Source organism: Bubalus bubalis, chromosome 24 (assembly GCF_019923935.1).
Source record: "Bubalus bubalis isolate 160015118507 breed Murrah chromosome 24, NDDB_SH_1, whole genome shotgun sequence".
Classification (NCBI taxonomy): Eukaryota; Metazoa; Chordata; class Mammalia; order Artiodactyla; family Bovidae; genus Bubalus; species Bubalus bubalis.
In genome coordinates, this window is record NC_059180.1 from 2,648,801 (window position 1) to 2,661,107 (window position 12,307).

The 12,307-nt window shown below is 54.8% G+C and overlaps 1 protein-coding gene across 3 annotated transcripts in view; it reads left to right on the plus strand.

Moving 5' to 3' along the window:
- Positions 1-12,307, plus strand: part of SDK1 (sidekick cell adhesion molecule 1) — a 628,823-nt gene that overhangs the window by 443,514 nt on the left and 173,002 nt on the right. For all 3 annotated transcript variants that reach the window (XM_045164319.1, XM_045164317.1, XM_045164318.1), the window contains exons 6-9: positions 728-839; positions 1,461-1,651; positions 8,366-8,449; positions 11,781-11,975. In XM_045164319.1, the coding sequence (XP_045020254.1) occupies positions 728-839; positions 1,461-1,651; positions 8,366-8,449; positions 11,781-11,975 (582 nt within the window). The remainder of the gene's footprint in view (positions 1-727; positions 840-1,460; positions 1,652-8,365; positions 8,450-11,780; positions 11,976-12,307) is intronic.

Here is a 12,307-nt window from a genome sequence, read left to right on the forward strand (position 1 = left end):
CAGTCTTCGTTTTCCCTGGATAAACAGTAGTAATGCGTGCAGGGCGTAGTTTAATTTTGATATTACACATATTTGAGAGAAGAGTTGCAAAACCATCTCATGTTTTTTTCTCCCTTGTCACCAGAGGGATGAGCTGAATTATTTATAGCTTGATACTCACACAACAGAGATGGAGTCAAGGTATTTACGCTTCAGAGAGAAAGGACTGCACCGAGTGCTTGGTTCGTGGGATGTGTTGCTCCGGGGTCACGTTTGGGCCCACATAAGAGAGTGGCCACTTCCCAACAACACACCTACCCGTAAGAGGGCCTGACCCATGAAATAGTTGTGGAATTGGATACATTTGAAAGTAGTGGCTAGACCAGGTACCTCAATCAGCAAAGTCTTTAATTGATAAGTAAGGTCAGCAATGGAACACGTGCAGCCGCGTGAAGGCCGTCATGAGCACGCTGTGCAGAGGGGCAGCGAGAGCTCTCGGTTTCCAGGGCTTCTGGGCAGGACGTGGGCTCACGGGCTGTGGGCTCCAACCCCGGCCCCTGGTCAAAAACGCCCGACCAGGACCCCAGGGAGGGCTCCTTGGGGCTGGGTCGGGCCCGGAGATGCTGGCTGTCCTGTGGGAGTGGCTCGACGAGACCCGTGTCCGTGCCCCACCTCATGCCACGTTCCCGTCTGCACCCTGTCTGTGCTCCAGAGGGCTCCCTCATGGCTTCCGCTTTCTCTGCCACAGGAGACGCTGGCACACCTGAAGCCATGGCCCCCGTCATCGTGGTCCCCCCAGGCAACAGGAGTGTGGTGGCCGGGTCCAGCGAGACCACCTTGGAGTGCATCGCCAATGCCAGGTAGGCAGCTGGTCCCCTGCCAGCTGGGTGTGGCCCGCTCCCCCCGCAACAGACGACTTGGTCCCACAGCCAGGCTATGGGCACAGCGCATCATGGGAAGATCGCGTGGACCTTTCCCAGGCCTTGTTCTGCAGCGTTTATATTGGATGTAACATTTATACTCAAAGTCGGAGCTTTAACCGTGGGTCAGGTGGAGAGTATCCTCTGAGATTCTGCCTGAGGAGCAGAGGGGAGCTGAGGCCTCTGGGTGCAAAGGAAAGCGTTAACCCCCTCTTCTCTGTTGTGCTAGGTATTCTGCACCCAGTCAGTGGCCGCCCCACACTCGAGTCCCTGGGATCAGGCCTCGCATGTAGCGTGTCCCCTGGAGCATTTATTTTAAACATTCTTTTCCGGAGCCAGTGGGACCATTAACACTTATGGTCCATTGCTGCTGCAATTAGCTATCCCTGCTCAGCAGCCCTTGAGCAGAATGTGTCATTCGCGGGTGCCGTAAGGGAGCAGAGCTGTATCTGGATGGGTTTTTAAGTGTCCATTGTTCAGCCCACCATGGTTCCTGGTAGAAAGATTATCGCCCCCTACGCAATCCACAGTTACCATCACTAACGCCCCTCGTTTCCCCAGGCCCGCCGAGGAGCTGAGTGTGACCTGGAAGAGAAACGGAGTGAGGGTCACCACTGGGCTCCACGGCTTCGGGAGGCGCCTCACCATCAGCAACCCGACCTCCTCGGACACTGGGGTGTACGTCTGCGAGGCGGCCCTGCCCGGCAGCGCTTTCGAGCCCGCCAGAGCCAAAGCCTTCCTTTCTATCATAGGTAAGGCTCAGACGGGGAGTGGCCCCACACCTCAGTCTGGGAAAACAGCGTAGCTAACTCCCGTATTCCACTCACTTTATTTTTAACTCAGCACATGGAGGTGAAGTTTGCCTCCCAGATTCAGCCTGTTCTTCTTTCTCAAGAACGTCAACGCATTCAATCCAAAGAGTTGATGTTCTGAATACTTTCGAGAAATGTTCTTCTGAAAACTTTGAATCGTAAAGCTTGGGAAATAAGAGTGTCAAAATCCTTGGCATATTTATCACCTTCAGATACTGGTCTTTCTGCCACGATGCTTTTCTATAACTCTTATTTGTCTGTTCTGATCAGTGTTCAGAGATTAATCTATTACCATTGTATTTTTTACTTTCTGAGCCAGGAGAAAGTCAAAGAGTCTTGAGTGTTCCCTTTTGTTAAACTGATAAGTGAGAACAGAGAGGTGTCCCAGGACCAAGTGTCGTCCTGAAACCGAGGAGGAGACACACTGAGCGCGCCCAGCTGCTCTAGCCCCTGGGAGATGCTGGCGTTTAGGAGGTGCGCCTGGCACGCCGACTACGGGGATCCCGGGAGATGCTGGCGTTTAGGAGGTGTGCATGGCACGCTGACTACGGGGATCCCAGGAGATGCTGGCGTTTAGGAGGTGTGCATGGCACGCTGACTACAGGGATCCCAGGAGATGCTGGCATTTAGGAGGTGCGCCTGGCATGCTGACTACGGGGATCCCGGAAGATGCTGGCGTTTAGGAGGTGCGCCTGGCATGCCGACTACGGGGATCCCGGAAGATGCTGGTGTTTAGGAGGTGCGCCTGGCACGCCGACTAAGGGGATCCTCATCTGTTTTCAGGTTATGAAAAGGTTGCACTGTATCACGAGGCAGGGCTGGTGGTTCTCACGTGTTTTAGGCCCCTGTTAGGACCTGCAGTGGCTGGGATCACTGCTGTAGTGGCCTGTCCAGGAGTGGTGGCTGCTGCCGATGAGCGGTGCCCACGGATCAGCCCAGGCGGGACAGCACCTGCTTCTCTCTGAGGATAAGGCAGGTGAGAATGGGAAGGGAAGTCTCTCAGGAGTAGAAAGCCTCTGAGAGCAGTCACTCCTCGTGCATTAATCACAGACCCTGCAGTCGGCCTCTTTGCAAACCAAGAAAGAACAGAAGCCTGTATCTTCACAAGAAATTAGCAAGAGTGTGAAGAAATGCTGCAGAATGGGCAGTCCACGCCGTGTTCCTGTCAGTCATGAGGAAGCGGCTCTACGGCCTGAGAACGGCTGTCAAATGCACGTGTCTCGAGCCTGCCCGCCACTCTGAGAGACACACATGAACTGTGAAGCGTCGGCAAGGCAGGCCTGAGTCAGATTCTACAGCGGGGAGCCGGGCCGGGTCCCCGCTGCCCTCCTCATCCACGCTTCACAGTGGTCCATCCCGCACCCCGTTTCCTGAGGCGGACCTTTCTTCCGGGGGTGACCTACGGCCGTGTGAGCGCAGCACGTCACAGGTAGAGCCCAAGTTAAAGTCTGTGACGTTTAAGTCTCCAGCAGACGGGGCTGTATTGTGATAAAATGTTTTTTGTTGTTATTGTTCAGTCACTCAGTCACATACGACTCTGCGACCCCATGGACTGCACGCCAGGTTTCCCTGTCCATCACCAACTCCCAGAGCGTGCGCAAACTCATGTCCATCGAGTCGGTGATGCCATCCAACCGTCTCATCCTCTGTCATCCCCTTCTGCTCCTGCCTTCAATATTTCCCAGCATCAGGGTCTTTTCTGATGAGTCGGCTCTTTGCATCAGATGGCCAAAGTATTTAATCAAGAGAAGAAATTTATCTCCCTGTGAACTAGAACATTTGTTTCCGTCGTAATTCCCTTTGAAAAATATTTAAATCGGTCACGGGAACTTGGTTCTGCATTTCCATGTGGATTCCAGAGCAGATTGTTACTGTATTCTCCGAGTTTCCACCTCTCCATATTCAGCTTTTAAAGGTGCACGGACGCACTTGCATCTTTATGATGTTGATTTAAATCCCCTTTACTCATAAGAATTTGTTGTGACAGGTGGGATTTTGTGGTTGAGTCCTGGGAAGGCCCTGAAGAGCCTGTTAATTCAGAGTGATTCGGGAGATTACGGCCCCGAGCCCCGAGACGGTGGAGGGAGGGGTCCCCGGGAAGCATGGGGCCCAGCTCCGTGGCACCGTCACGGGGAGCCGTGTGGGCACCTGTCACCATGAACATGCAGACGAAACGGAGCAGGCCCAGGTTGCTCCCCGTTGCTCTGTTTCACACTGGTGAGACCAGACAGGCGAGCTGTGGCTGCGTACCCCACCCGCCAGCTCCCCCGCTGGGTTGCTTCATTTCCGAGGTTTAAACAGGAATATGGGGTCTGTCTACAGCAGCGTCATGGGCGTAACCCTCCTGGGGAAGGTGGCCTCCTAGGCTTGGCAATCCGTGTTCTCCTCCACCTGCCCTGCTGCTGGGTCCATGTCCTTTTGTGCCCGCTGTCTGGGGTCAGGGTGTCCAGTGTGTGGGTTCAGGGTGCCCACTGTCTGGGGCCAGGGTGCCCGTTGTCTGGGGTCAGGGTGTCCAGTGTGTGGGGTCAGGGTGCCCGTTGTCTGGGGTCAGGGTGTCCAGTGTGTGGGGTCAGTGCTCCGGCTGTCTGTGGCCAGGGTGTCCAGTGCGTGGGGCCAGGGCGCCTTCCATGTGACAGGTTGGAAGTGCTGGAGTTACCCCCCAGGAGCATGTTTGTCCAGCACTGCGTGGCCTGGTGGGGAGGAGGGGAACTTCGAGACCAGGAAGATGCATGTCCATCTCTAAAGGAGTGTTAGGCTCCTGAGGCCTGGGGTCATCTCCTCTCTCTCTCCTCAGGTAGGGGGTTTCTAAGTGTCATCTCGGAAATTATATCAGGTCCAAAAAACACAGAGACGACACGTTCTTCCTCGAAGCAGCATCTAGCATGGAAGGAAGACCGCCATCTGGGTACATCACAGAGATGTGGGTCATCGGCCCCCAGGGCACGTGGCCGAGGTGGGGGGGTAGACCCAGCCCGTGGAGGTCAGGGAGGCTCTGCAGAAGGAGCAGGAGGTCTGGCCCTGCAGATCGAGTCTGAATTTTCCAGCGAAGCGACTTGAGTAGGACATTCCCTGCAAAGGAACCAGGATGAGTGGGCGGCCTTTGTGTTGCTCAGGTGAGAAAGGACCACAAACTCAACACCTCAAACTAACATAGACGTGTCGCCTCCAGGAGGTTCCCAGCCTCCAGGCCACGCTGGGCTGGGCTGTTGTCTGGAAGCTCTGAGAGGGTCCACCTCCCAGCTCACCCAGGGGCTGGCAGATTCAGTTCACGAGGCTGTGGAACTGGACCTTGTTTCCTTCCGAGCTGTTGGAGGGTCATTCTTGGGTTCTGGAGGCAGCCAGCATTCCTGGCCACAGCCACCTCCATCTTCAGAGTCAGCAGCAAGCCGGGTCCTCAAGCCCAGACCTCTGACCTCCCCTCCTGCCGTCCTTCCTGCTTCCAGCCGGAGAAGGTTCTCTGCTTTTAAGGGCTCCTGTGATGAGGATGGGTCCACCCAGCAGATCTAAAGTCTCCCCATTTTTAGATCGATGACCTCGACGACGTCAGCAGAGCCCCCTCCGCCATGCGGTGTAGTGTGTTCTTGGGCACCGCTGACTGGGGGTGGACACCTTTGGGGGGCGTCCTTCCCACCCCAGTGGACACAGGCACAAGCGTGTGGATGATAATGGCGAGTCAAGGGCCCACCCTGGGCTCTGCCGCTTCCTGAGACGGTGGCTCTGGGGGTGGGGTGGGGGGCAGACAGCTGAGGTGGTATCTCGGGGCCTTCATTGGCAGGGTGCCCTTTCTATAACAGGGTTGTTGCCCATGAGCAAGGACACGCACTTGCCCCGAGAAGTCCACGGTGGGGCTGCCTCATTCACAGCAGACTCTCCCCACCAGGCACCTCAGTGTCTCTTGGTTGATGTGCCGGTACTCTCCCTGTCTGTTCTCCTTGTAGCCGACTGAAGTAGCTGAGGGTGGAGAGGAGAGTCTTCTGAGCTCTGCGGGGCTGCTGGAGGAGGTGGGGAGAGATAATGGGCGGAGGCAGGGCATGGTGGGATGACCATCAGAAGCTGGGAGGGTCTGAGGCCTGCGGCAGCCCCACGGCTGCTCTGTGTGCTCAGCCACCTGGAAGGCTTTCTGGAAAAGGCAGGAGAATCAATGAATGAGTGAGCAGACCTGGCCTCCCTGGATTTCAGCCACTGAACCCTGCCTGGGGTTTGGCAGCAGAGGAGACAGCGCTCGGCCAGCTCCAGAGGCTGCCCTCCCAGATGCGCCCAGGGAGCCTCGGGGTCACAGAGCATGCAGAGCCGGGCACCAGGGCACTGGCCAGGCGGGGATGACGGCGCTCGGAGGACAGCGGCCAAGCCAGGCACCTGCAGCCCCAGAGCCAGGCCTGTGGCCAGCCTGGGCCAGCTGCGGGCCACTGTGTGATGACAGCCCCTCGTCTCTGAGCCCAGGCGGGCTTCTCCCCAGCGTCTGGAAGCCCCAGACACTGCAGAGCCAGGAGAGCAGCCCCAGGACATCGGTCGGCGTGCCAGTCAGCCTCTGCAGTCTGCACCTCAGGGCTGTCTGGTCCCGTGGGTGCTGAGCATCTCACGTGTGGGGTTTTACCGTCAAAGTGTGACTCCTCTCAGGAGACCCTCAAGGGATGCTGAATGAGAAAAGCCGGGTCCACACGGCCAGTACTGTGTGATTGCACGTGTGTAACGTTCTTGAAATGACAGCAATAAAGAGACGGAGAGCAGTTGAGGGTCACCAGAGACCCCGGGAGGAACACTGGGGTGGGCGTGGTTACAGAAGGGCAGCGTGGAGGCTGGACCCATTCCGCATCTTGACTGTGGTGTGTACGCAGACCCACATGAGTTGTAACAGTGCATGGGGCCAAATGCATACATGTGTGCACATACACGTGCACACGGGAACACATGGGAGACAGGCAAGACTGGAGGGGTGGGTGCTGAACACGCGAGGTGCCCCTTTCCCTGTCAGGAAACCGAGTAAAGGACGCAGGGGTTCTCTCACTTATCACAGCTGCGTGGGGCTGTCCAGTGATCCCAGAGCAAAATGTGGTCAATCACAGCAGATGCTGATGTTTTAACTTAGTTGTTTTCCTTTCCCCTCACCTCCCTGTAACCAGACAGCAGGGGTAGGTATTGACTTCAGCATCCAGGACGACTCTGGGGCCCGGGCAGGGTGCAGCTGCCGGGTCGTTGGCCTGCCGTCTGCTCCTGCTGCCGGGTGGCTAGTGCTGCTGGCCTCACCACTGATGAAGGAGACATGGTGGAGTGTGAGCGTGCATGTGTGAGCAAGCGTGTGTGAGCGTGCATGTGTGAGCGTGCGTGTGTGAGCGTGCGTGTGTGAGCGTGCGTGTGTGAGCGAGCGTGTGTGAGCGTGCGTGTGAGCGTGCGTGTGTGAGCGAGCGTGTGTGAGCGAGCGTGTGTGAGCATGCGTGTGTGAGCGAGCGTGTGTGAGCGAGCGTGTGTGAGCGTGCGTGTGTGCGTAGCTGAAGACCAGCCTGCTGATGGGGAAGCTGCAGTATTCTTCGAGGCCTAGCCTACACACACACAGCCAGGTGGAGAGTCTGCCCCCATCCGCAGCCGTGGCCTCGGCCAGACGGGCTCCGTCCAGCGGTCGTTCCTGCCTGAGCAACGCCGTGATTGCAGGGCTGACACCTGACTGCTCCCAGGGAGGGACTTGCAGCCTTGCCTCCTTCATCATGTCTCTGAAACACTGAAGTTTTCCCTTCTCTGTTTCCTCCTTTAGGTCCCACCCTGTTTAAAGATTTAGTCAGTACAGAAGGCAGGCCAAGCTCTAGTATCCACAGTCACACAATTAGAGTTGGAAACAAACCTGTCTGGAAGACAGCACCTGGAAATTATCACAAGGAAAGCTAATGACCAGTCTTGGTTATCATGATAATGAAGACACTACTACCTTAATACTCGACAAACTTGGCCATGCCAGTGTTGAATTCCTGCTAAATAAACCAAGAAAAATACTGCAGTTCACTCTCCAAGGAAATTCATTGTTTATTACAACCGGTGCTTTTCTGCTGTTCACCCAACGGCGGGCGGGCGGGCCGGGTGTCTGCAGATATGCACGTGCCTGTGTTTCCTTTGCTGCTGAAGACGGACGAGAGGGCCATTTCCTTTCTTCTCTTAACTATGATTGTGCCTTCCACTGAAGTATTAAATCTATATTTTGGAGAAGAACGGCTAAGACTTTGAAAAATATGCTAATAGGCTGCCCCGTTCCCTGATACAGGCCGGGCATCTGCCTGTGGTGCTTTATTTGACAGGTTTCGTGAGTTGTTGTTTAGTTTAGACACGGAAGCAAACTAGCCTATAAAATACTGTGCTGTAAATATAAACCTTTGTGAACCTCATGGGATAGTCCTTCTAAAATGTGAATTAAGATATTCCATGATTCAGACCCATAAACTGAAAAGAGGCCATTGCCCTGAGTAGTCATTTGCTTTCTGAAACCTTGGACTATAAATTGCCTTTGGACCCTGCTCACTGAATTCTGAGTTTGTGTGCATGATGGTAGGTAGCTAATGAAGTTTTCAAAAATAGTTCTATCAAAGGAGTTCAAACTAATTCAGGCTGTAAGGGTCTTCTGAAATATATCTCTTTGGCTTAGGGTCTGTTTCGGTTTTTTCTTGTTTAAAGAGCCACCCTATTTTACCACGGAACCCAAGAGTCGGATATTAGCAGAAGTGGAAGAAAACGTGGACATCGTGTGTGAAGCCATGGGTGAGTGAGGGGAGCCATGGGCGGATGCAGGTGAGCCATAGAGGGTGGGGGAGCCGTGGGCAGGTGCACAGAGCTGTGCAGGGAGCCTCCACACGGTGGAGGAACAACAGGGCGTCTCCAGGACAGAGCCATTGTCTGGGCAGCACTGGCAGGTGGGCTGTGACGGTGAGAAGGCAGACACTTCACCTGGGGCAGAACTCAGCTGCTGGGCGTGCAACCTTGGGGAAGGCCTTTGATCTTGCTGGGCTTTTGTGTCCTCACCTGCAAAGCAGGGATAAGAGTATTTACCCAAAGGAACAGCCATGAAGCCTTAACGGCATCTGTTCTAACAGAGAGAGACCAAGTCTTACCCTCCTGACTCCCTTCAGAGGCTCCGACTCCCACAGAGTGAGCCTCCCAGGACCTGGGTCAGGAAGTTCGTTCTCATCCCCGGGGTGAGAGGGGATGCTGACCACGTCCGCTCTGAGGGGAGAGAGATCTTTCTAACTTCTTGAATAGGAAATCTTCCTGTTTTTCTGGCTTTTCAGCCTTTGACTGACCTTTCTTCTGTCACGGGGATGATTTGACCTCTTGCCTTGACCCCTCGCTGGCCATTGCTCCTGTTCCACGTCCAGCACACATGTGGTCACACTAGGCTTCCAGCAGGGCCGGGCTTTCTGCGGCGATTTCATAATCAAAACTGCACAAGTGCCCTGGAGAGGGTCAGGGAATGAGAAGAACCTTTGACATTAAGACCTGTGCATCTTAAGGGTTTCAGCTTTTCTTCTAAGAGCTTGGAGTCTGAGTGTTTCCCAGAAGTTCTGGGAATCTTCAGGAAAGCACCCCCTTAGACGCAGAGGTGGGAAGATGGAGGAGACCCTGTTGTAAAGTCACCGCCTGGGGTCTGGTGAGGGCGCTGCTCACGGATCCCTGGACAGGCCAGATCCAAACCCACATCCACCAGCTCTCCGTAGCCAGTGCTTAGGCCCGGACCCAAACAGATGTGACTGACCTGCAGGGAGGGAGCGGGGGTGCCCCTCAGGGTAGTGTGGAGGGTCAGCGTAGACACGGGCGTCCAGTGCCCGCCCCTCCATCCACTGAGCGTCCTGCAGAGGCGGCTCCGGCCCAGGGGAGTTGGTTCCTCCGGGGCTCCGGCCCCTGCCCCAGCAGCTCGTGGAGCGCCATGTCCAGCCCTGCCCTGCGCCCTTCTCTGTGACCGGCTCGACCCACAGGGATGGCTCCAGGAGGGGAGAGGAGGGGTCCTGTGAACTTCCTGGGGAAATCTTTCCTTACCGTGGCCCCATTGTTCTCACCTCTGTCTAAACACCAGTTTTTTAAGGCCAACAACTCTCTGAAAGTGAAACTATAAAATATTTAGAGTGCTTATTCTTTAGAAACAAGAGTCTGCCATATTGCAGGGATAAGATTTCTGTTTATGACATTAAATTGCCCCCAAATAGAACTACTCCTAGTTCCTTTATACTAACAATTATTTTTCTATAAATGACAACGTTAGGCTCTCCCTTTGACAAGAAGATGCTTTTCTTGCATGATTTCTACAGAGTAAACTGCTTGTTAAGTACAGACTTATAAATACGTACTGAACAGGTCTTTCAACATTGCATTGCCATCATATAATTTACTGCTTTCTTTTAATTTTGACAATGAAACCATAGCAGCATGCAAAGAGGTTATTCTTTATGAAAGCTACATCATGTAATTGCTATTATGAGACTTTACATGCAGTGGTTATGCTTTTACCTTCAAATGAATTTTTTTTAATTTCCTTATTTAATGAAAAGTGACAGGAAACATAATGAAGGCAAAGAACAGAATCTGAGAATACATTATCCTGAAATATTCCACGGTATTAGCTTTATTTATTAAAGAAGACATCTTACACCTACACAGTATCACAAGTGAACAGATCCGAGTGTGCCTTTCAGCGTGAATCGTGTCGAGATGTTTTATTTAAATTCATTTTATATTTAGGGAAGCTGAGGCACAGAAGGATCCAAGATCTAGAAATAAGCCAGGTGCTTCCGCATTTTTCCGACAACCGGCGTCCTGTGCCCATGGAAGCCCAGGACCCCGTCTCGAGTGCCTTGGTCTGTTCCACCGATGGCCTCTCTGGTCCACCCTCTTGGGTGGCCTGACCCTTCTTGGCTGCGGGAGGAGGGAGCAGGGAAGCAGTCTTCCCTTTGCTGGTTCCGCAAGGACCTAAGGGAGCCGAGAGGAGGCCGGCGTGTCCCAGGCAGCAAAGCCACCAGGAGCCGTGCATTTCCATCCGCACGCCTGGCCACCTGCAGTGACCACACCCGTTCGGGGGACAAGCAACAGAGGTCCTTGTGCTCATGGGCCAAAGACAGCCCCATCATTTACACCCCAGGTTCTGCCCCGTGGCCCTGTCCACCGAGCACACCTGCCTGGCGAACCCCAACCTCAAGCCTCCTTCCAGGTGGCGAGGCCGTGTGCAGCTCGTCTCACTGCTCAGGAGTCTCGGCCTCCCCTGTGACATCACCCGAATGAGGAGGGGGCACCCGGGAGGGGCGGCTGGGTCTTGGGCCTCCATCTGACACTGGCCCACCCACTCTTGGGTGCAGGCATGGGAGCATCCCCCCCCCACCCTGTCATCTCTGCACCAGCCTGGTCTCGGGGCCACAGTTACATCTCCCGAATCCACAACCTGGACCAGATGCACCCTGCATGCATGCTGCTTGAGCCCATCCACCAGGCCCCCAGTGCGTGGATCAGTGCCTGATTCATATGACTGATCGTGCATGGATCAGGAGCACATGGATCAGTGACCCCGACTCCTGAGATGGGGTGCTGTAGTCCCAGGCTGTGCGGTGAGCACGCCCCCTGGGCCGGGCGCCGGGAGGAGCTTATGTGCTGATGCGATCGGTCTTCACAGTCACCTTCGAGGGGGGACACCACTTCCTTACCGAGTCCCAGGGAACAGGGAAGAAGAGGGGTTACCTGCCCTGCCCAATGGCACAGCTTGGAGGGGGCACCTGTCTCCCACCCTGGTGACCCTTCCCCAGTCCCCACAAGACAGAGGCAGTCACCGCAGGGCCAGGGGCCTTCCTCCCAGCACTGTCTGAGGTCAGTCACAGCTGTACCCATAGGACAAGGGCAGAGCCAGGCCGTGGGAAGAGCTGGAAGGCTCTGCAGCCCACTCCTCATCTGCATGGAAGATAAGACCACCACCCGACCAGGTGCTTGGAGGGGCGAGGAGATGCCCAGTGAAGTGCTGCCATTCTGCCTTGGAGTCGTTTTGCCTCAGTCCTCATATAGCAGTTCTTGAAATTTAGTGAGTTTTAAATGCCCGACTGTTTCCACTTCTTCGCAGGGGTCCCTCCTCCAGCCCTCCAGTGGTTCAAGGATGCCATCTCCATCAATAAGCTCCAGAACCCTCGGTACCAAGTGCTGGCTGGCGGAGGCCTGCGTGTCCGGCAGCTGCGTCCAGAGGACTCGGGGATCTTCCAGTGCCTGGCCAGCAATGCGGGTGGGGAGGTCCAGACCCACACCTACCTGGACGTCACCAGTGAGTAGGCTTCGCTGCCCTCACCCCACGGGCGCTCAGAGAACACGGGTGTCTGTCCAGCCGGAGTGCCCACACCCCGGCCACTTGAACGTGCTGCTCTGTTGAGACGTAGAAGCAAAGTCCCCATCTTTCTGGGCAGAACTGGAAAGACTAAGTGGATGGCTCATGCCTAATCGTCTTCTTTTGATCTTTTTCTACCTGTTTTTCTATATTTATTCTCTATTTTCTTTTTATTGAACAATTATAATGCTTTCGTGAGTTTCTTTTATGATCCCATTAACAGAAATGCTTTGGCACTATGAAAAATAAGATAAAGGCACCTGTGCGTTTTC